This window comes from Vipera berus (genome assembly GCF_964194415.1).
Source record: "Vipera berus genome assembly, chromosome: Z".
In the NCBI taxonomy this organism is placed as follows: Eukaryota; Metazoa; Chordata; class Lepidosauria; order Squamata; family Viperidae; genus Vipera; species Vipera berus.
The window spans coordinates 4604728-4629403 of NC_138205.1; the positions used below are offsets into that span (position 1 = coordinate 4604728).

The window sequence follows — 24676 nt, forward strand, 5'->3', positions numbered from 1 at the left end:
TTCCTTTCCTTTTTCTATCTTCTTCCTTTCCTTTTTCTATCTTCCTTTCCTTTCCTTTTTCTATCTTCCTTTCCTTTCCTTTCCTTTCCTTTCCTTTCCTTTCCTTTCCTTTCCTTTCCTTTCTCCTTTTCCTTTCCTTTCCTTTCCTCTTCTCCTCTCTTCTCTTCTCCTCTCTTCTCATTTCCTTCTCTTTCTCTTCTATCTCATTCAGAGTTCTCGTCCCTCTCCGTCCACCGTCCACTTTATCCTCATTTCCTTGTCTTCTCTTCCCCCTTTCCGTCGCTCGTATCCTATTCTTTCCCGTCTCGACTACCTTTCCCAACCCGTCCTGTCCCGTTTTGCAAGGGCCCTCTTTTAATTTTGACATGATTTGTGCTGTGTTTCTTACGTTTCCTTCCCCCCCCCGCCCCTACCCCAATTCCTAATATCTAAAATATTCTATGCATTCATCTTCCCCCCTCCCCAAAATCCCTTGGTTCCAGATGCCCTACCTTCCTGGATCCTATACTATCCAGTCTTGCCAGCATGGATCGTGACCTTTCATTCAAACTGCATCTCCCAAGCCCTGACCGCAGCACCAAAGCGCCCGGCTGAACCGTCGGGTCTCTTCAAATTCTATCGGTGGAGTTTGCGGCGCCGTGGAAGGACTAAAAACGTGGACTTTGGGCTCCGTCTCCTTTCCGACACCAAAGGGACGGGGCGAAAAACGCTGCGTCTCCGGACTGCCGTGATTCAGTCTAGGGAGTTCAGGCAAAAATCGGTGTCAGGTGGGAACATCCATGTTATAATTTCGTAATAAACGATTTATTTTCTAAAAAAAAAAAAAATTGAATTGTCTGCGCGAGCCGCCAAGAGGGGTTATTTTTTTTTCCCGCTTTCAATTTCTTCTTACTGATTTATCCAAACCGAAGATAGAAAGGAAAGTTAAAATAGGACGGGTAAAGTCCTCGACTTATAGCGGTTCGCTTAGGGACCCTTGAAAGTTACAACGGCACTTGAAAACGTGACCTAGGACCATTTTTCACACTTAACGGCCGTTGCAGCGTTCCCCAGGGTCAGGTGATTTCACATTCGGATGCTTGGGAACTGGTTCGCCTTCGTAACGGTCGCCGTATCCCGGGGTCACGGGATTCCCCTTTTGCGACCTTCCGACAAGCAAAGTCAATAGGGGAATCTGGATTCGCTTAACGACCGTGTTCCCGATTTAACCACAGCAGTGATTCGCTTAACAACTGTGGCAAGAAAGGTCATTAAAGGGGGCAAAACATCACATAACCGTTTTCTCACTTAGCAAGAGAAATTTTGGGTTCCAATGTGGTCGTAAGTCAAGGACTACCTCTAATGGAACACTAGGGGAAAGAAAAAGAGAATGTGGGATAGAAAGGGAAAAACACAAAAAAAGGAAATTGACTTCCAATTCTGGCACAGTAGAAGGTAATAACTTTACAACCTCAATTTGTTTACATTTACACGATAGTATTTACTAGCCCAGGGGTAGGCAACCTTGGCTCTTTTATGACTAATGGACTTCAACTCCCAGAATTCCTGAGCCAGCATGGCTCAGCTTGGAAACCTCTCCCTTTCCCCTCAGCATGGCTGGCTCAGGAATTCTGGGAGTTGAAGTCCACGAATTATAAAAGCGCCAAGGTTGCCTACCCCTGTACCAGCCTTTTCCATAACAACAAGCCTATCTAATCAACAAAAACAAAGTTTAATTTTTTTTTTCCATCGCAAACACAGTCCAGAAGCGATTTCCAAATACAGATTGGACAACCAAGAAGAGAATGGACAGCTGGGGAATTCTGGGAGTTGAAGTCCACAGGTCTTAAAGTTGCCAAGGTTGGGGGGATTCTGGGAGTTGAAGTCCACAAGTCTTAAAGTTGCCAAGGTTGGGGGTATTCTGGGAGTTGAAGTCCACAAATCTTAAAGTTGCCAAGGTTGGGGCAATTCTGGGAGTTGAAATCCACAAGTCTTAAAGTTGCCAAGGTTGGGGGGATTCTGGGAGTTGAAGTCCACAAGTGTTAAAGTTGCCAAGGTTGGGGGAATTCTGGGAGTTGAGGTCCACAAATCTTAAAGTTGCCAAGGTTGGGGGGATTCTGGGAATTGAAGTCCACAAATCTTAAAGTTGCCAAGGTTGGGGACCCCTGATCTAGAATTTCCTGCCTGAGCAGGGGGTTAGACTAGAAGACCTCCAGGGTCCCTTCCAACATCATCATCATCATCATCATCATCATTATTGTCATTGTCATTATCATCATCATCATCATTATCATTATTATAGATTTTCTTCTTTGGATAAAGGAAACGATTTAACAATCCCTGCTTTTCCCCGTTGTGGGAAATAATATATTTTTCTCTTTGATCGTTAATCTTTATAGACCATCATAATTTCTGTTCATAAAATTCACCGTATCCTTTCAAATTTTTTAACCCTAAAAGTGTGGGGGGGGGGGGAAACACTTATTCTAAATTTTAAAACATTAAAAAATTTCTTTAAAACCATTTCTAAAATCAGTAAGTTCTAACTAATACATCTTTTTTTTTATCCTTGCTTTTTCTTAACTTCCTCTTTAACACAGATACTTTAAAATTCACTTTCAATAATACAGGCGGTCCTTGACTTACAACTGTTCATTTAGTGACCATTCAAAGTTACGGTACTGAAAAAAAGTGACCATTGTTCCACAGTTACAACCCTTGTAGCGTCCCCATGATCAGGAGATCAAAGTTCAGACGCTCAGCAACTGCTTCCTACTTATGACCGTTGCTGCGTCCCGGGGGGGGGTGTCACGCGATCCCCTTTTGCGACCTTCCGAGAAGCAAATTCAACGGGGGAAGCCAGATTCCCTTAACGACCGTGTTACTAACTTAGCGGCTGCAGCGATTCGCTTAACAACGGCGGCAAGGAAGCTCGTCAAATGGGGCAAACCCTGGCTTAACCAATGCCTCGCTTCACGGCAGAAAACAGGGGCTCAGTTCTCGTCGTAAGTCGAGGATTACCTGTAATTTACAAACTTTAAAAATTACTCAAGCGTTTTATGTGTAAAGGAGTAAAAAAAAATAAAAATGAAAAAAAACCCGCCCCCTTCCGTTTTCCAAGCCCGGAACCCAAATCACAAAACTAGATGAAAGCTTTCTTTCAATTAGATATATATCACACCAATAAAAATCCAGCTAACTACCCTTTAGCTCATAAAATTTAAATCTCTTCCTCCGATTGATACTCACGGAATAAGCTCTTTTTCTTCTCCATTTTAAAGAAGGTTATTATCACCCACACGGCTGCAAAAATGTATTCCGGTTGGTTGCGTATTCTGGAGGTCCCCGTATAGACATCTGTCATCGATATAACTAATTGGAGTAAGGATTTTTATTTGATCAGGCAGCAGAAATTCCCAGAAAGAGGACATAAGTGTTTCTAATATACTAGTCCCTCAAGGACCTTTATAATTGCAAGCAGCAGCAATTGATTAAAACGGATAGGCAAGGGGGGGGAAGGAGCACATTTTACGGATGTTGAAATTGAAGGAATTTTTCTACCCAAAGCCGCCGAGCTCGGCTGAAAGCCAAAAATCTTCCTTAGTCCTCAACTTAACGTCCTTAAGCGAGGCGGTGGAGCCTGATCTTACGATCTTTTTTATTTTTAATTTTGCCCTGCTCTTTAAGTGAATCACTCACCCGGCGGTTGTTAAGCGAATCGCGCGGTCGTTAAACAAATCTCGCTTGCTTGTCAGAAGTGGGATTCACGTGACTCCGGGACGCTGACAACCGTCATAAAGACATTGCTGGTTGCTGAGGGTTGAAATGTGGATCACGTGACTCTGGGGATGCTAAGACGGTCGTAAGTGCGAGGACTGTTGTATACTGCTTTTTTTCTAACAGAATTCAGTAGCAATCACTCAACAAAAACGTGTTGTCTGAGTATCTTATTCACTAATACAAATTAAATTCCTAATCCCTAACTCTTTTCCCGAACCATTGATAAAATAGGCGCCAAGTTTGAAAATGTCCTGCTTCTTCGCCAAGTTTGAAAATGTCCTGCTTCTTCTCTTTCTTTCAACCTTAAAGTAAGTTCTGTCCGTTTCCACACAGTCTGGTATTTTTTTTAAAATTATTTCTTCTCCTGGTGGCGTTTCTTTGTTCTTCCAATATCGTGCAAATATAATTCTTGACGCTTTTTTCAGGGCCCTTGTCACTTTGCACGGTCGTGAAACAAATAGTTGTAAGTTGAGGATGAGCTGCATCTGGATAAGAATCAGCAAAACTGATTTATTTATTTTTTTAATTGAAAATGCAATTTATTTATTTATTTATTCGTCGATGGCCGGTAAGAATGGGGGGGGGGGTGTGTATAAAAACCAGCAACATTTTGGGCTTTTGTGAGCCAAAGGTTGTTAAATACAGGTAGTCCTTGACTTACGACCACTTGAACGCAAAATTCCCATTGCTACGCGTACAGTTGTTGAGTTTACGCTCCATTTTGTAACCTTTATTGCCAGAATTTGTTAAGTTGAACCGCTGCAGTTGTTAAGCTAGTAACGCCGTCGTTCAGCGAGTCCGGCTTCGCCATGGACGTTCCTTGTCGGAAGGTCGCGAAAGGGGATCACACGACCCCAGGACACGGCAAGCGTCATGAATAGGAGTTAATAATAATAAAGTTGGAAGGGACCTTGGAGGTCATCTAGTCCAACCCCCTGCTCAGGCAGGAAACTCTATACCATTTTGGACAAATGTTTGTCCAGTCTCTTCTTAAAAACTTCCAGTGTTGGAGCATTCACAGCTTCTGGAGGCAGGTTGTTCCACTGGTTAATTGTTCCACTGGAGTTGTTTGCCAAGGGTCTGAATTCTGATCATGTGACCTTGGGGATGCTACAACGGTCGCAAGTGTGAAGAACGGTCGTAAGTCTTTTTTTCAATGCCGTTGTAACTCTGAATGGTCGCTAAAGGAATGATTGTGAGTTGAGGACTATTTGTAATAGGAGAACTAATCTAATCTCTCTTCTTTTTTCGAATCCTCGTCTCTGTCCCTATCAATGAGTCTTTCTGAATTAACAGAATAACACAGCTGAAAGGGACCTTGGAGGTCCTCTAGTCCAACCCTCACCCCACCCAACCCCCGTTCAAGGAGGAAACCTTCTGCAGGAGGTCCTCACGTTACGACAGTTCATTTCGTGCTGGCTTAAAGTTAACCACCGCACTGAAAAAAGTGACTTGTGGTCATTTTTTCACACTTAATGCCCGTTGCGGCATCCTCATGGGTCACGTGCCCAAAATTCCTCGGCCAGTGACTCATATTTATGACGGTTGCACCATCCCGGGGGTCACGTGATCCCCTTCTGCGACGTTCTAATAAGCCAATTCAAATGGGGAAGCCGGATTCACTTAACAACCGTGTTACTAACTTAACAACGGCAGCAATTCATTTAACCGTGGCGGCAAGGTAGGTCGTAAAGCGAGGCAAAACCCCACATAACCGACGTCTTGCTTAGCAACAGAAATACGTTGGGCTCGGCTGAGGCCGTGAATCGAGGACCACCCGTGTTATTTCAGCTTTTAAAGCCTTTTGGGTCTCCTCAGAGACTGGACTGCCAAGTGTCAGAAATGGGGTAGGCTCTCCTGCTTGGGTGGTGGTGGGGGGTTTAGAATAGAATAGAGCCAGAAGGGACCTTGGAGGTCTTCTAGTCCAGCCCCCCCCCCCCCCGCTCAAGCAGGAGAATCTGTACCATCTCAGACAAGTAACTGTCTAGCCCAGGGGTAGGCAACCTTGGCTCTTTTATGACTCGTGGACTTCAACTCCCAGAATTCCTGAGCCAGCATGGCTCAGCGTGGAAACCTCTCCCTTTTCCTTCAGCATGGCTGGCTCAGGATTTCTGGAAGTTGAAGTCCACGAGTCATAAAGCAGCCTAGGCCTAGGCCAGGGGTAGGCAACCTTGGCTCTTTTATGACTCGTGGACTTCAACTCCCAGAATTCCTGAGCCAGCCTGGCTCAGCTTGGAAACCTCTCCCTTTTCCCTCAGCATGGCTGGCTCAGGATTTCTGGAAGTTGAAATCCACGAGTCATAAAGCAGCCTAGGCCTAGGCCAGGGGTAGGCCACCTTGGCTCTTTTATGACTTGTGGACTTCAACTCCCAGAATTCCTGAGCTAGCATGGCTCAGCATGGAGACCTCTCCCTTACTCCTCAGCATGGCTGGCTCAGGAATTCTGGGAGTTGAAGTCCACGAGTCATAAAAGAGCCAAGGTGGCCTACCCCCGGTCTAGCCTCTTTTAAAAAATCTCCAGTGATGGAGCGCCCACAACTTCTGGTGGCAAGCTGTTCCACTGGTTAACTGTCCTCACCGTCAGGAAGTTTCTCCTTAATTCCAGGTTGCTTCTCTCTTTGATCAGTTCCCATCCGTTGTTTCTCGTCCTTCCCTCTGGGTGCTTTGGTGAATAACGTGACCCCCTCTTCTTTGTGGCAGCCCCTCAAATACTGGAACGCTGCTATCATGTCACCCCTATTTCTTCTTCTCTTTAGACTAGCCAAACCCAAGTCCCGCAACCCTTCTTCGTACGTTTTATTCTCCAGGCCTTGGATCATCTTAGTTGGACTAGATGACCTACAAGGTCCCTTCCAACTGGGTTATTCTAATTCTACTTTTTTTTTCTTCACTTCCTTCTTCCCCGCACTCTTTTAAACAAGGGCACGTGAAAAAGAGCTGCCGAGGATATCCGTGCCATTTTTTAAAATAAATAAATATATAAATAAATAAATCGCTCTTTGGCTTGTTCCGACCCGAAGCGGACACGTCCCTCCAAATTCTGAATTTCTTTTCTTCCGCCGTTTAAAAAAATAACCACATTTTTCCCTCCCCACCCCCCCCCGAGGGAAATTGGCAAAGGCTGGTCTTCTCCCTCTTGCTCGCCAACGCGGCGAGGGCACCTCCGAGGCAAAACGCCGCTGGCGTGACACGCTCTGCCATCTTTGATAACGGAAAGAGATGGCAGGAAAGATGAAGCCACAACAAAACGCAACGGGGGGGGGGGGGGAAAACAAAAACAATTCCACATGTATTTTTCTAGTGCTACTGTAAACACAATACAGGGTCAAATCCGGCAGGGGGAAAAAACCACGGATCATTGTTTTTCCAGTCAACCCACCCAAATATATATATATATACATATATACATATACATATATATATATATACATACATACACATATATACATATATATTGCCTAATGTGCAATCAGCCCAGGTTCGAATCTCAGAAGGGTATGGCTGACTGATGAAAACTAATAAGTTTGAAATGCATTTCAGTCTCCCTTAATTCTTTGTTAGTAATTTATATAAATATATGAGCTGTCCGGTGTGACTACTGCCTGTTCGATGGCCTTCAAGATAGGCTGAAACAGGAAATAAAGATTTGCCCCATGTTTGGGGCCTAGCAAGGTAATCTAAATAGTTAACAAGTATTTGACACATATCTTCCCTTGCAGAAGCTAACAAAGCAAGAGAGATCCTGTGGCTCAAGAGGTAAAAACAACTGCCTAATGTGCAATCAGCCCAGGTTTGAATCTCAGAAGGGTATGGCTGACTGATGAAAACTAATAAGTTTGAAATGCATTTCAGTCTCCCTTAATTCTTTGTTAGTAATTTATATATATATATATATATATATATATATATATATATATATATATATATATGTAATTTATATATATATATATAAAACGGCGTGCAATACTAAAAAGACTGGGAAAACGCTCGCGTGAACGCACGGAGGCCAATGGGTGCCCTGCCATTCAGCCATTCAGCCTGCAAATCAAGAGGGCCAGGAAGGCTTTTGTAAGAGAGCTAAATTTTGCAAATAAAAGTGTGTGTGTGTGTGGGGGGGATTTGCAGAAATTTTGCCGGCAAGCTTGAGGCTTTTGCAGGGAGAGAAAAGGAGGTGGGGGTGTCTCTTTGCAGCCCCCTTGTTCCAAATCAACTTCCGGATATGGCCGGCTGGCAACAATCATCCTTCCCTCCATGATGATGGATGTAGTTTAACGCATCCCCGTTGGGAAATGCTGAGTCGGAAATACGGATGATGCTCTAAGGGGGAATGCTTTCCGAGGGTTGATTTCGAAGCCACCGCTCAATTTCCTTGCTTCCCGCCCCCTCTTCTCACCCCCCCTCCCCATTGTATCCTGCCCCATGGTTTATTCAAACGGGGGTTTCAGCTGAATCAAAAGCCGTTCCTTGCACTCGGCTGCCCCCAACCCCCCCAACCTCAAACAGGGCTGGCTGCTTTGCAGAGGGACAAGTGCTAAAACCGCCTCGATGCCTTTGGAAAAAGGCCCTCAGTCGCTCTCCTTAGGAGAAAGGGCTTGCAAAAGAGGAGCAATGGGCGGCAGGCCTTCCTTCCTTCCTCAATCCCTTCCCTCCCATTCCCAATCCCTTCCTTCATTCCCTCCTCCCTCCCTCCCTCCCTCCCTCCTCTTTTCCCTCCTTCCTCAATCCCTCCCTCTCCCCCTCAATCCCTTCCTTCATTCCCTCCTCCCTCCCTTCCTCAATCCCTCCCTCCCTCCCACCTTTGCTTTCCTCCCCCTTCCCTCCCCTTCTCTTCCCTTCTTCCTCAATCCCTCCCTCCCTTCCTTTCCCACTCTCTCCTTCCTCAATCCCTCCCTTCCTCCCTTTTCTCTTCCTCAGTCCTTCCCTCTCCCTCAATCCCTTCCTCAATCCCTCCCTTCCTCCTTCCCTTCTCCCTCCCACCTTTGCTTTCCTCCCCCTCCCTCCCTCCCTCTTCCCTCCCCTTCTCTTCTTCCTCAATCCCTCCCTCCCTCCCTCCCTCCCTCAATCCCTTCCTTCATTCCCTCCTCCCTCCCTTCCTCAATCCCTCCCTTCCTCCTTCCCTCCCTCCCTCCCTTCCTTTGCCACTCTCTCCTTCCTCAATTCTCCTCCTTCCTCAATCCCTCCCTTCCTCCCTCTTCTCTTCCTCAATCCTTCCCTCTCCCTCAATCCCTTCCTCAATCCCTCCTTTCCTCCTTCCCTCCCTCCCACCTTTGCTTTCCTCCCCCTCCCTTCCTCCCTCTTCTCTTCCTCAATCCTTCCCTCTCCCTCAATCCCTTCCTCAATCCCTCCTTTCCTTCTTCCCTCCCTCCCACCTTTGCTTCCCTCCCCCTCCCTCCCTCCCTCTCCCTCCCTCCTCCTTCCCTCCCTCTTTCCTCCCCTTCTCTTCCCTTCTTCCTCAATCCCTCCCTCCCTCTCTCTCACACACACAGGGAGGAAATTTAAAAGAGCATGCAAAAAAGGGGGGAAAAATAGAAAAACATGCCCATTGGGGCGGAAAATAAATATTTCTTCCTCTCTCTCTCTCTTTCCTAATAGCAGAGCTTACGGTTACCCAGTGTTGTGCAGCCTTCTGATCAGCCAGAAAAATGCCCTTTTCGCCATCGGCTCGAAGGCGACAATCACAAACCTGCGCAGTTTTAACAGCAGCTGTTCAGTACAACCAATGACCCAAACCTCAGACCCTCCACATGAGCCGAGTCCCGCTCTCTAGCCGGGTTTTGGCAATGCTAACCGGCAGACACGGGCTTCCCCAGTGCGATCTTTCCCAACCTAGGCCGGTTGAAGGTGGGCGGACTTCAACTCCCAGAATTCCCCAGCCAGACCGGCTAAGTCTCCACCCTATTAAACGCAAAATCTCCCACGGCCCAGATATAACGGACCTGCCGGTACTCCTCAACTTACGACCACAATGGAGCCCGACTTTTAGGTCGCAAAGTGAGACATTGGTTCAGTGAGCTGAGGCCCCCCCCCATTCTGCAACTTTTCCTGCCACGGTTGTTAAGTGAATCCGTGCAGTTCTTAAATTAGTAACCCGGTTGTGAAGTGAATCTGGCTTTCCCCCGTGAAGTGGGCTTGTCAGAAGGTCGCAAAAGGGGATCACATAACCCCGGGGGCGCTGCGACTGTCGTAAGCAGGAGTCAGTTGCCAAGCATCTGAATTCTGATCACGTGACCACGGGGATGCTGCAACGGTCATAAGTGTGGGGGGGGAAACGGTCATTAGATCACGTTTTTCAGGGGCCTTGTAACCTTGAACGGCCACTAAATCAACTGTTGTAATTTTGAGGACTACCTGGGCTGTGGGAACGTCCTAGAGACAGGAGTGACTTTGTCACACAGAAGCTTGTTCAGAATGCAAATTTAGGAGTTGTCTGGAAATCCAAGGATGAATCGTGCTTTTCTTAATGCACAGAGGAATAGGATAGGATAGGACAGGATAGGATAGGACAGGATAGGATAGGATAGGATAGGATAGGATAGGATAGGATAGGATAGGATAGGATAGGATAGGATAGGATGGAATGGAATAGATCTAAGGAATAGAATAGAATAGAATAGAATAGAATAGAATAGAATAGAATAGAATAGAATAGAATAGAATAGAATAGAATAGAATAGAATAGAATTAGAAGTAATAAAATAGAATGGAATACTAAAATATAGAATAGAATAGAATAGAATTAGAAGTAATAAAATAGAATAGAATACTAAAATATAGAATAGAATAGAATAGAATAGAAATAATAATAGAATAGAATTAGAAATAATAAAATAGAATAGAATACTAAAATATAGAATAGAATAGAATAGAATAGAATAGAATAGAATAGAAATAATAATAGAATAGAATTAGAAATAATAAAATAGAATAGAATACTAAAATATAGAATAGAACAGAACAGAACAGAACAGAATAGAATAGAATAGAATAGAATAGAATAGAATAGAATAGAATAGAATAGAATAGAATAGAATAGAATAGCAGAGCTGGAAGGGATCCTGTAGGTCATCTAGTCCAGCCCCCAAGCAGGAGACCCTACTACACCATTCCTGACAGATGGCAGTCCAGTCTCTTCTTGAAAGCTTCCAGTGATGAAGCTCCCACAACATCTGAAGGCAATTTCTGTTCCACTGATTAATTGTTCTCACGGTCAGGAAATTTCTCCTTATTTCTGGGTTGAGTCTCTTCTGGATCAGTTTCCATCCGTTGTTCCTAGTTTGTCCGACGGGTGTTTTGGAGAACAGCCTGACCCCGCTCCTCTCTGTGGCAGCCCCTCAAATATTGGAAGACTGCTATCGTGTCTCCCCTGGTCCTTCTCTTCACTAGACTAGCCGTGCCCAGTTCCTGTCCTTCGCCCGTTCAGACGACCAGCAGCGTCGCACCGGGCGCGGACACGCGCGGGCAGCGCTAAGGGGGAGCATCCTCACGGAAGAGCAGCCCAGCCTTGGTTCGGCAGCTCGACACGCGTTCTTTCGGGGAAAGCGGGGCAGCCGCAGCCGCGGAGAGACTTGGCCCCGGGAGCCACGCGTGTCCGTGTCCGCGCGTGGATCCCGCAGGCAGCTCCGCTCCGTTCTCCCGTGCAAGCGGCTGCAGGGATTGCAGGAATGGTGTGTGTGTGGAGGGGGGGAGCTTTTCTCGGGGGGGGGATTAAGGGGTCTGGAGTGAGGGGGCTGGATTGGAAAACCCGGCATCGCGACGGGTTTTGTGGCTGGCGGCTGCGGCGGCTTTGTCTGAAGTTTTAATTTAGATGCAAATGAGGGCGGGCGGGGGGGCTGCTCCTCTGCCTGCATATTAATGCCGCCTTGCCCTCTCTAGCGGGGGGGGGGAGGTTTCCTGGGAGTCGCGTTCCCACGTGCCTGTGTTTCTCGGGATCGTGCAGGGCCCCCCCCCGCCTGTTTGCCCCGACTCTGGGAGTCGCGTTCCCACGTGCCTCTAATTCTCGGGATCGTGCACCCCCCCCCCCCGCCTCTCTGCCCCGTCTCTGGGAGTCGCGTTCCCACGTGCCTCTTTTTCTCGGGATCGTGCAGTCCCCTCCGCCTCTCTGACCCGAGTCTGGGAGTCGCGGTCCCACGTGCCTCTGTTTCTCGGGATCGTGCAGCCCCCCCCCCCCCTCGCCTGTTTGCCCCGACTCTGGGAGTCGCGTTCCCACGTGCCTCTGTTTCTCGGGATCGTGCAGCCCCCCCCTCCGCCTCTCTGGCGCGACTCTGGGAGTCGCGTTCCCACGTGCCTCTTTTTCTCGGGATCGTGCAGTCCCCTCCGCCTCTCTGACCCGACTCTGGGAGTCGCGTTCCCACGTGCCTCTGTTTCTCGGGATCGTGCAGCCCGCTCCGCTTCTCTGGTCCGGCCCTTGGCCCTGTTCATCTGATGCTTTGGCCCGAGTCCCGGGTCTGGTCCTGGCCCGGGCAACCCTCTGCTCGTCAGAAAGGACAGGGATCGGCTTGCTGTCTGGAGGGCAAGATAGACTACTGCTCGGGGGCTTCCTTCCTTCCTTCCTTCCTTCCTTCCTTCCTTCCTTCCTTCCTTCCTTCCTTCCTCCTGATTTTTTTTTCTTCCTGTTGCCCAGCCTGGGGTATGTTTCAGGCTCTCCTCGTGGTCCCCCATCCCTTTTTTGAGATGGGAGGGAGAACTAGTTGGGCTAGAGCAGCGTTTCCCAACCTTAGGAACTTGAAGATGCGTGGACTTCAACTCCCAGAATTCCCCAGCCAGCTATGCTGGCTGGGGAATTCTGGGAGTTGAAGTCCACGCATCTTCAAGTTCCTAAGGTTGGAAAACGCTGGGCTAGAGATTATCGCTGTTTGTCCACTTTGGCCGCTTTAAGACGTGGGGATGCGGTCTTGAACTTGCCGAGGTTGAGAAATTCTGGCTGAGATGAGACTCTCTCATAGCTCCACAAAGCTAAACTCCTGACTCCTGCAGCTTCTTCTGGGGGGGGGAGGGGGAGGGGGCAGCTTGGTGGTGGCTTGCCAAACCTTCCTATCTCCCTGGCATCTCCTTGTGGTCTCCCATCCGTAACCTGCTCACTTCTTCCCTGCCCAGACTTTCTTCCATCTTTGGGATGTCCTCACAGTCTCCATCCCTGGCTTTAAAAAAAGCTGACCAGCTCGCTTCTTCCCTGGCCAGCCTTTTCTCCATCCTTGGGATCTCCTCTTGGCCTCCCATTCCTGGCCTAAAAAGCCAACTGGCTCGCTTCTCCTCTGCCCTCCCTCCCTCCCTCCTCTTCGCCTTTCCGCCTGGCCTCGCTTGCTCTATGCTCTCCCCCTCCCTCTCCTTCCCCCCCACCTCCAGGTGAAGCATCCAAAAAGCTGATAATTGCCTCCTTCCCCCCCCTCCCGCGCCCGCTAATGGACTGATCCCCCGCTGCTCTTCAGCCTTGACTGACAGGTCTGGTGGCTGATGCACACGCCCCCCCTCCTGTGGAGGGAGCCATGTGGTGGGAGGTGAGGAGAGGCATAAATAAGATGGGGCTGGGGGGGGGGAGTAGAAAGAGACAGAGACAGAGACAGAAAAAAATAGAGGGAGGGAGGGAGGGAAGGGAGAGAGAGAGAAGAAAGAAAGAAAGAAAGAAAGAAAGAAAGAAAGAAAGAAAGAAAGAAAGAAAGAAAGAAAGAAAGAAAGAAAGAAAGAAAGAAAGAAAGAAAGAAAGAAAGAAAGAAAGAAAGAAAGAAAGAAAAAGAGCCTTCAAAACCAGGGAAGGAAGGAAGGAAGGAAGGAAGGAAGGAAGGAAGGAAGGAAGGAAGGAAGGAAGGAAGGAAGGAAGGAAGAAAGAAAGAAAGAAAAAGAAAGAGCCTTCAAAACCAGCGAAGGAAGGAAGGAAGGAAGGAAGAAAGGAAGGAGAAAGAAAGAAAGAAAGAAAGAAAGAAAGAAAGAAAGAAAGAAAGAAAGAAAGAAAGAAAGAAAGAAAGAAAGAAAGGCCTTCAAAACCAGCCAGGGAAGGAAGGAAGAAAGGGAGGGAGAAGGAAGGAAGGAAGGAAGGAAGGAGGAAAGAAAGAAAGAAAGAAAGAAAGAAAGAAAGAAAGAAAGAAAGAAAGAAAGAAAGAAACAAAAAAAGAAAGAAAGAAAGAAAGAAAGAAAGAGAAAGAAAGAAAGAAAGAAAGAAAGAAAGAAAGAAAGAAAGAAAGAAAGAAAGAAAGAAAGAAAGAAAGAAAGAAAGAAAGAAAGAGCCTTCAAAACCAGCCAGGGAAGGAAGAAAGGAAGAGAGGGAGAAAGTTAGAAGGAAGGAAGGAAGGAAGAAAGAAGGAAAGAAAGAAAGAAAGAAAGAAAGAAAGAGAAAGAGCCTTCAAAACCAGCGAAGGAAGGAAGGAAGGAAGGAAGGAAGGAAGAAAGAAAGAAAGAAAGAAAGAAAGAAAGAAAGAAAGAAAGAAAGAAAGAAAGGCCTTCAAAACCAGCCAGGGAAGGAAGGAAGAAAGGGAGGGAGAAGGAAGGAAGGAAGGAAGGAAGGAAGGAAGGAAGGAAGGAAGGAAGGAAAGAAGAAAGAAAGAAAGAAAGAAAGAAAGAAAGAAAGAAAGAAAGAAAGAAAGAAAGAAAGAAAGGCCTTCAAAACCAGCCAGGGAAGGAAGGAAGAAAGGGAGGGAGAAGGAAGGAAGGAAGGAAGAAAGAAAGAAAGAAAGAAAGAAAGAAAGAAAGAAAGAAAGAAACAAGAAAGAAAGAAAGAAAGAAAGAAAGAAAGAAAGAAAGAAAGAAAGAGCCTTCAAAACCAGCCAGGGAAGGAAGGAAGGAAGAGAGGGAGAAAGGAAGGAAGGAAGGAAGGAAGGAAGGAAGGAAGGAAGAAGGAGGGAGGGAGGGGCCTTCAAAGCCAGCCAGGGAAGGAAGAAAGGGAGGGAGAAGGAAGGAAGGAAGAAAGACTGCAAAACCAGCCGAGGAAGGAAGGAAGAAAGGGAGGGAGGGAGAAGGAAAGAGAAAGAGGGAAGAAAAAGAAAAGAAAAAAAGAGAGAGAGAGAGAAAGGGAGGGGGCTGCCAAACCAGCCAGGGATGGGCAGAAGGGAGGGGGTACAGGACACGGGGTGGGGGGGAGAGAGAAGACTGGGCAGGTTGGCAAAAGCCCGCCTGGCTGCATGTGAACGATGCCAATTAAGATAGCGGCGGCAGAACATGGCGCGCCAGCCGCCGTGAAACGCAGCGCCAACCCGGAATAGCAATCAGCCCCAGGCAGACGAAGTTTAAAACGCCCCCGAAACACTCCAAGCTCATCCCGTTGCGACCACGGGGGGGGGGGGGAACAGCATCCTATTCTTTCCACAGCTCTCCCCCCCCCCGAGAAAGGCAGGGGCCCAGGTGTTTCCGCCTTTCTTTGCAGCCCTGAAGACTAGGAGTGAGAATAGATTCCCCCCCCCACGCCGTTTGGGGGTCCCTTGCCCCCCCCTCCAAGAAGCAGAGGACCAGCCGGCTGGCTTCTGTTCTGACACATTTGCACAATTCCTGGACTGGTGCAATACACCGAGCGCCCTGGACTGAGTTTCTGCAAGCTTCTGAAGTGCACTTACTAACTAACCCAGGTCGGCGCTAACTAGACTGACTGTGTGAATCCCATCTTGGCTAGCTTAGGGTCTGGAATGGCAGCATCCTGCATCTTCGGTCCCGTTGGAGAGTCTCTGAGGATCCCTGATCCGCACAAGTTGGGGACCCCGTGAGTCCACCCTTTCCCGGCAGCATTCAGATGTAACTGGCTGGCTGGCTCCATAACCTGGTTTGGCTTACTGATCTGGCACAGAATTTCCTTGATAGCAAGACTCGGAAGCAGCGTGGCCTGTCCTGTCCTGGTTTTATCCTGGCCTCTGGCTTCCTGCAATGGATGCGACGTGGCCATCTGCTCCCTTCCGACATTGTCTCGCTTATGTGAGGTCATGTCGGTTTAGGTGAGCAGAAAGCTTGTATCTAGGATTTCCCACCATCATGGTTAATTATTTCATCTTTCGAGGCCCTGTGATTCCTTCAGCTGGATCTATCTTTGATCTTGAACCAAACAAAAGAGGCAAAGCTGATATCGCTCAAGCTGGTTTATTTGCACCCTGGTTCCCCTATGCTCCAAATCGCATAGAATGATGGATTTTTCGATCAACATATATCATGGTGACTGCTAAAGGGTAACAGAATAATAGTTGGAGGGGACCTTGGAGGTCTTCTAGTCCAACCCCCTGCTCAAGTAGGAATAGAATAGAATAGAATATATAGAATAAAATAGAATATATAGAATTAGAATAGAATAGAAGATATAGAATAGAATAGAAAATAGGGAATAGAATAGAATAGAATAGAATAGAATAACAGAGTTGGAAAGGGACCTTCTAGGTCATCTAGTCCAACCCCGCGCCCAAGCAGGAGACCCTACCCTCTTTCTGACAGATGGCAGTCCAGTCTCTTCTTGAAAGCTTCCGGTGATGAAGCTCCCACAACTTCTGGTGGCAAGCTGTTCCAGCGGTTGATTGTTCTCACGGTCAGAAAATTTTTCCTTATTTCTTGGTTGAATCGCTCCTCGATCAGTTTCCATCCGTTATTCCTGGTCTGGTCTTCAGGTGCTTTGGAAAATAGGTTGACCCCCCACCCTTCCTCTCTGTGGCAGCCCCACAAATACTGGAAGACTGCTGTGAGTGCTAGTGGGCCTCTTCGTGGGGATCCTCTCCGCGGTCTCCATCCTCTTCAGCTCGGGACTCCAAGCCGTGATAAACCTGACTCAGATCTTCCCGCGACACGCAAACCCATCCGTCGGACCGGACGTGGTAAAGATCCACGTTGCCGCCGGAATAGGCGTCTCGGTGGGCAGCATGAGCCACTGCTTGGCGGGCCAGCCCGAACGCCTCCGCCCGGGGCAGATCGTAACGATAGGTGCCGTCCAGCACCCCGTAGGCGTAAGTGGATCCTGATCCCACGGCCAATACGTCCCCGGAGAAGCAGGTCCCGTCGCTGTAGACGTAGTGCAAGCCGGGTCCTTGGCCATCCCAACTGCAGAGCAAGGTGGCCACGCAGAGATCCTTCTGGGCGCATCCCCGCAGCATGAAAGCTAGCAGCTTGGCCGCCCCGGCGACGCTGGGCTGCTGCCCTTCCGACAGGTGCCTGAGGCGGAGCGCACACCGCAGGAGTCGGAGCCAAGTAGCGCAGTCGGCCGAGGTCCCCGAGGTGGTGGCCAAAAGATGGCGGTGGAGCGTGATGACCTTGCGGGAAGAGGGATCGGCCACCAGCCCGCCGCAGGAAGAACGGGTGTCCGCAGCCACCACCACCCCGTGGCTGCAGCGGAAGGCGAGGGTGGTGGTGCCATGGGACAGCAGGAAAGGACGGGGGACCCCGGCTCCGCCGGAGGGCGGCTGAAGCCAAGAAGGAGCCCTTGGTGGGTCCCTCTTGCTGACAATGTCCTGGAGAGCCATTGGGGAACGAAAAGGAGAGGCGGAGAGAATTTGCAGAATGAACCCCCTTTTGCTTGGAAGGGAAGCGGGGGAGCGGGGAACTGGATCACCGGGAGGATGGAGCGGGGAGCGCGACGAAAGGAGGAGGCGAGGATTGTGTTCCTCGGGACGCGCGCGGGATAGGATTTTTAAGAGAAGCAGCGGTGTTAAGTTGCACGCTTCGGACGACAGGTTTGGGCCTGCGTCAGATGCTCAATTCTCTTCCCCCAAGGGGATGGCGTTTCCATCATTTTTCATCTCAAGCGGGCAGAATGTGATGTGACCCCCCCGGCTTCCAGCTTTCCTAAAGAGGAGTTTCCTCGCTGCCCTCTGAGCTTTTGCTCGTTTTCTTGCAGACGTTTCATGACCCTGGCTAGTTAACGTCATCAGAGCCTTGGTGGAGCAGTGGGCTAATGCCTCCTTAAGTAACACCAGCTGCCTGCAATTAGTGCAGGTTCGAGTCCCACCAGGCTCAAGGTTGACTCAGCCTTCCATCCTTCCGAGGTAGGTAAAATGAGGACCCAGATTGTTGGGGGCAATAAGCTGACTTTGTAATAATGCCGCTTGGGGTGTGTGTGAAAGCCCTAATAAGCAGCATATACATAGAATGAAGGCTACTGCTAAGCTTGTAAGCCGCCCTGAGTCTTCGGAGAAGGGCGGGATATAAATGGAATAAAAATAAAAATAAATAAAATAAAATCAGGCAGGCGCAGTTCGCTTTTCCGGAGGCATGGTGAAGATGTTACTCAGTTTGGGTCATGAAACGTCTGCAAGAAAACAAGCAGAAGCTCAAATGGGGCACCCAGGGGTCCTCATGTCAACCCTGAGCTACAAATATTTCCCTTTCCACTTCCCTTTCCCCTTTCCCTTCTTCACTTCCTCTTCTGCTTCCTCTCTCCCTGTCCCTTCCCTTTCCCCTTCCTTTTTCTACTTCCCTTTCCACTTCCGCTTCCGCTTTCCTTCTTCAGTTCCCCTTTTGCTTCCTTTTTCCCCTGTCCCTTCCTCTTCCCTTTCCCCTTTCCACTTCCCTTTCCCCTTCTTCAATTCCCTTCCTGCTTCTTCTTTGCCTTTCCCTTCCTCTTTTGCCTTTCCCTTTCTGCTTCCCCTTTCCTTTCTTCCATTTCACTTTCCACTGGCACTGATGATGTTCCCTAACGTGGGTCATGTTTTCTTGCCGGCAACAAAACAAGCGAGTTCAGAGGGCACCAAGGACCACCCCCATTTCAGCCCTGAGCTACAAATATCCTCCTTTCCACTTCCATTTCCCCTTTCCCTTCTTCAATTCCCCTTCTGCTTCCTCTTTCCCCCTCCTTTTTCTATTTCTCTTATTATTATTATTATTATTATTTATTCAATTTGTATACCGCCCTTCTCCCGAAGGACTCAGGGTGGTTGACAGGGCATGTATAAATAACAGTACAAAAATTAAAAAGAAATTAAACAATGCCCAATTAAAATACAATAACAATAAAAATAGTAAAAAACCATTAAAAAAACCCTAATGTTCCCCCTCAGGCCAGACCAGCTAGTTCAAATAGGTAGGTCTTCAGCCCGCGCTGGAAGGAGCGAAGGTCCGATGCCATCCGGAGCTCAACCGGCAGTTGATTCCATAATGCCGGAGCGCCCACAGAGAAGGCCCTCCCCCTGGGGGCCACCAGTCGACATTCCCTGACCGGAGGCACCCTGAGGAGACCCTCTCTGTGGGCACGCACAGGGCGGAGGGGAGTCGACGCCGGCAGCAGGTGGTCCTCGAGGTATCCCGGACCCATGCCATGTAAGAACTTGAAGATCATAACCAAGACCTTGAACCTCACCCGGAAGACAACTGGTAACCAATGCAGCTCGCGGAGCAAAGGTGTAACATGGGAGTACCGGGAAACTCCCAAGACAACTCTCGCAGCCTCATTCTGTACCAGTTGGAGCCTCCGAGTGGTCTTCAAGGGAAGCCCCATGTAAAGAGCATTGCAGTAGTCCAGACGAGAGGTCACGAGCGCATGAGTGACCGTGCACAGGGCATCCCGGTCCAGATAGGGCCGCAACTGGCGCACCAGGCGAACCTGGGCGAAAGCCCCCCTAGTCACGGCCACTATGTGATCTTCCAGAGTAAGTTGTGAATCTAGGAGGACTCCCAAGTTGCGAGCCCTATCTTTCCACTTCCGCTTTCCTCCTTCAATTCCCCTTCCTCTTTCCCCTTCCCTTGTCCTTTTCCACTTCTCCGTTCCCTTCAATTCCCCTTCCCCTTTCCCCTTCCCTTTTCTATTTCCCTTTCCAATTCCCCTTCCTCTTTCCTCCTTCAATTCTCCTTCTGCTTCCTCTTTCCCTGTCCCTTCCACTTCCTCTTTCCTTGTCCCTTTCCCCTTCCCCTTTCCCTCCTTCAATTCCCCTTCGGCTTCCTCTTTCCCCTTCCCTTTTCTATTTCCCTTTCCACTTCCCCTTTCCCTTTCCTCCTTCAGTTCCCCTTCCCCTTCTTCAATGCCCTTCCACTTCCTCTTTCCTTGTCCCCTTCCCCTTCCCCTTTCCCTCCTTCAATTCCCCTTCGGCTTCCTCTTTCCCCTTCCCTTTTCTATTTCCCTTTCCACTTCCCCTTCCCCTTTCCTCCTTCAGTTCCTCTTCCCCTTCCTCTTTCCTTGTCCCCTTCCCCTTCTTCAATGCCCTTCCTGCTTCCTCTTTGCCTTTCGTAATGGAAAGGAAAATTCCAAATTAAAAAGTCCATCAATAACACAGAGAGTCCTCGAATCGCAATCTTAATTTGAGCCCAGAATTTCCATCGCTAAGCGAAACAGTTGTTAAGTGAGTTTTGCCCCGCTTTATGACCTTCCTGGCCTCCGTTGTTAAGCAAATCACTGCATTTGTCAATTTAAGTCAAACGGCTGTTAACTCAATCCGGCTCTCCCGTTGTCAGAAGGTCGCAGAAGGGAATCATGTGGCCCCAGGACGGTGCGACCGTCATAAGTACGAGTCAGTTGCCAAGCATCTGAATTCTGATCACATGATCGTGGGGATGCTGCAATGGTCGTAAGTGTGAAAAACGGTCATAAATCACCTTTTTCACAGTGCCATTCTAACTCTGAATGGAACTAAACGAACTAAATCAAGGATTACCTGTAATGAAGTCTTAGGCTTCTAATAACGTTGTTTGCTTTGAAAGGCTAACCATAAACTATATATATATATATTTTAAAAAAACCCAGAATGTACAGCTTGGGGAAAATTAAAAGATCTTGGAAAATGAGCTGGACACTATAAAAAAAAATAGTCAGAAATACTAAATTAATTTAGGAATTGGGGATTCACTAACAAATGCATCACACTGAAGTTGTTGGGTTAAGGGAAAAAGTGTAAAGCGTATGAGTTATGCTGCAACGGTTGTAAGTGTGAGAAACAACCTGCCTCCAGAAGCGGTGAATGCTCCAACACTGGAGGTTTTTAAGAAGAGACTGTTTGTCTGAAATGGTATAGGGTTTCCTGCCTGAGCAGGGGGTTGGACTAGATGACCTCCAAGGCCCTTCCAACTTTATGATGATGATGATGATGATTAAATGTTCATAAGTTACTTTCTTAGTGCAGTTGCAACTTAGAACCATCACCAAACTCTTGCTAAGCCAAAGCACTGCCTCTATATTCTGTTGTAACTTTGAACAGTCCCTAAATGACCTGTTGAGGACTAGCTGCAATCTCTTTTAAAAGAAAAACCTGATCTTCACAGCGACTACTAGGCAGAATTAGGAATTCAATCCTCAGCTTTCCATAGACCCAGGTCCTTCGGGTGACGGGGGTGGGAGGGTGGGAGCTGAGCGAAAACCCAGACAACGAAATAATGTCTTCTTTTTTTTTTTTTGATCCAAGGGTGCCTTGGATTGGCACCCACCGCTTAAGTGACAGGTGGGGGGGTGGGGTGGAACGATTTGTATTTTCGGGACTTCTGGAGACGCTGTTTTTAGGACAATCTTGAGCAAAATATCTTAGCTGCATGCAGTGTTTCAATGTCACCGGGGTTACCTGTCCTGAAATTCAAGGACAGGACAATGCCGGGAGAATCAAAACCCTTTTAATTCAGGTTTGACGTACCCGGTGGCTGAGACCAGGATTTGTCCCCTCCCCAATGTGATTCCTCGCTTGTCCCTTCCTCACCTGCCCCCAAAGCAGTCCTGTCTTGTTAACAGCTGTCAATCTTAACCAGGCCCTCTGCGTCTCCTACCTAATGGGTGGGGTGGGGGGACGCCGAATTGTCTTCACCCCACCCCACCTGCCTCTGTCCTTCCAGAGGTTGGGAAACCGCGTCCCCGAGAAAGAAGAAAGCGTACGCTTCGCAGATTTGCTGGAGTTGTGTATCCGATAGCTTAAGACAGCGGGGAGAATTTGCACACTTCATTTGCATTCCAAAAATCCCGTGGAGATTCTATTGAATTTATTCTAATTTACTTCTAAAGCAGTTTTTAGTTAACTTCAGGGGAACCGTTCCAAGAATTTAAAGGGCTGGAGATTAAAACATAGGAAGATCGGTTGCGGGGTTTGGGAATGGCCAGTCTAGAGAAAAGAAGGACTGGGGGTGGGGGACATGATATTCCAGTATTTGAGGGGCTGCCCCCCAAAAGAGGGGGTCAACTTATTCTCCAAAGCACCAGAAAGCAGGACAGGAAACAATGGATGGAAACGAATCAAGGAGAGAAGCAACATGGAATCATGGAGAAACTTCCTAACAGTGAAGACAATTAACCAGTGGAACAGCTTGCCACCAGAAGAGACTACTAGACAATCACTTGTCTGAAATAGAATAGGGTCTCCTGCAGGAGCATGGGGTTGGACTAGAAGACCTCCAAGGTCCCTTCCCACGATTGATTCTGAATGATTGATTGAAACTGAGATCTTGGCTGGGATCTTGGGAAAGTTGTGAAGCTGTTCCAGATGTTGGAAATCTGGGGCTGTCAGAATAATAATTTGGGTTTCCAACACAAGCCGGGGCTACGCAAGAATAAACATGAGATCCAGAGAGTTGTGACGAAAGAAGAAATTTCTATTCCTAAAAGGAAGTTTGAGTAAAAGATTTTCCCGCTGGCTCTTTTTACTTCATTAACTTAGTTTGATCTTGACTGTCAATTATCTAGTGGAGATGCTGATTCTCAGTCCATTGGGGAGTCTGTTAATGTTTTAAGGCAGGGGTCCTCAACCTTGGCAACAAAGCTGGCTGAGGAATTCTGGGAGTTGAAGTCCACAAGTCTTAAAGTTGCCAAGGTTGAGGACCCCTGTTTTAAGGGACGATGGAAACAATAGAAAGAATAAAATATATTTTGATATAAAACTTCTCACAGGGTCAAAGAGAAAGAGAAGTGCAGAGATTTGACGGTACCCCTTTTAGCTCTTCCAGACCCATCTTTTTTTAAAAAAAATAGTATTACTATTTAAAAAGGGACCCTATACAGTGCTTGGTGGAGATGATTAATTCCACTACTTCTCTGGGCCAAATGTCATTAGTTTCTTGATTGTTTTTTTAAAGAAGATTAAAGAGGAATACAAAAGCCAGGTACAGGGGAGTAAACAGGGACAAAAAGAAAAATAGCCATTTCCAGTGGAGAGAGGAGAGATCACAAATCTTAAGAGACACCTTCCCACAGAGAATGTTCAGGACATCAGCATGGAAGCGAAACTATTAATAAAGCACTAAAGCATTCTGCGGATATAAAATCGGAATTGAATTTCCTCTTTCTGTGGGAGAGAAGGTAAGTGTCTGGGGGGGGGGGTCCTTAGAGGGGGTCCATGCAAGTACTAACTTGGCCTGATGGGGCTTTGCTTGTAAAAAATAAATAAATTAGCAACCTATCAGATATGATTTATTGGTTTAGCTTTGCTTTAGTTTTAAGGGTGGTTAGCCCCTCAGAATAACTCACTGTAGATGGACGGCTGTGTAAACGGAGTTCATTTTTATATATAAAAAAAATACAAAAATAAACTATACAAAAGCATGCACTGTAGCAATACAAAACATCACAAACAGGTGAAAGAACCATCAACAGAAGAACAATGTGTATATGTGTTATATATGTTTATCTTTCCATCTTTCTATCTCATCAATCTATCAATTATCTATTTATTATCTATCTATATCTCTCTTCTATTATCTATCTATATCAATCTCTCTTCTATTTATTATCTATCTCCTATTTATCATCTATCATCTATCCATCTCTCATCTATTATCCATTACCTATCATCTATCAATCATGTCTATTATCTATCTATCTATCTATCTATCTATCTATCTATCTATCTATCTATCTATCTATCTATCTATCTATTCTATCTAATCTATCATCTATCTATCTATCTATCTATCTATCTATCTATCTATCTATCTATCTATCTATCTATCTATCTATCTATCTAATCTATTATCTATCTATCTATCTATCTATCTATCTATCTATCTATCTATCTATCTATCTATCTATCTATCTATCTATCTATCTATCTATCTATCTATCTCTATTTATTATCTAATCTTCCATGTATCCATCTCATCTATTATCTATCATCTATCAATCTACCATCTACAGTATTATCTATCTTCTATTATCTATCTTTCTATTTATTACCTATCTAATCTATATCTCATCTATTATCTATCATATATCAATCTATCATCTGTATCTATTATCTATCTCTTCTATTTATTATCTATCATCTATTTATCATCTATCTATCTATCTATCTATCTATCTATCTATCTATCTATCTATCTATCTATCTATCTTATATTTATTATCTATCTATCTATCATCATCACCATCTATTTTCCATGAAATCTGAACACGTCTGTACTTTTTCTTGACCTCCTTCGTGGGGCTCAGCAAGTGACTGGCCCAAGGTCACCTAACTGGCTTGGTACCCAAGGCAGGATTAAGACTCATTGTCTCCCATTTCTACCCTGATGCCTTAACCATTACCCCAAACTCGATTTGCTATTTTTAAATCTGTTTTTACTATGGGCCATCATGAGGCAGTGAGTTCCTCAGGAGAACCTCTGCATTACTAGTTCATGGTGCAGATTGCACCCTGCAAAAAGTCAAAATCGACCCCTTTCGGGTTGTTTCCTTCCTTAGCAGGGAACTAATAAGATTCTGAATTTCAACAATAAATTCCATGGTTTTTTTTTTCCCCTTTCCATCTGTTTTTGAAGTTGTCCGCTCTTCTCTTTTCTTCTCATCATCCGAAGGCATCACTCCCTTCGGGCAGACCAACCGGCCTGGCAAGCTCATCCTTGCCCTCATCCAACAAGGCGTCCCCCAGTGTTATCCAGCGCGGTTAATCCGGCGCCGAAGCTAAACATTGCCCTCATCCAACATGGCGTCCCCACATTGTTATCCAGCGCAGCTCGTCCGGCGCGATCGCGTCCTTTTTTTGCGACATGACGCAGTTACTTGCCCTCACCCAACATGGCGCCCGGTGTCTATATAGCCCCCAGGCCGCAGCGCTTTCCTGAGTCACGGTGT

At 47.1% G+C, this 24676-nt stretch overlaps 1 protein-coding gene across 1 annotated transcript; it reads right to left on the reverse strand.

Annotated features, from left to right (window-relative positions):
- Positions 1–16403: 16403 nt before the first annotated feature.
- Positions 16404–17171, reverse strand: LOC308677872 (proteasome subunit beta type-11-like; the record flags this gene model as incomplete). The annotated part of the gene is made up of 1 exon (XM_081344571.1): positions 16404–17171. One exon carries the CDS (start codon positions 17169–17171, stop codon positions 16404–16406), a length of 768 nt encoding a protein of 255 aa, XP_081200697.1.
- Between the last annotated feature and the right edge of the window lie 7505 nt (positions 17172–24676).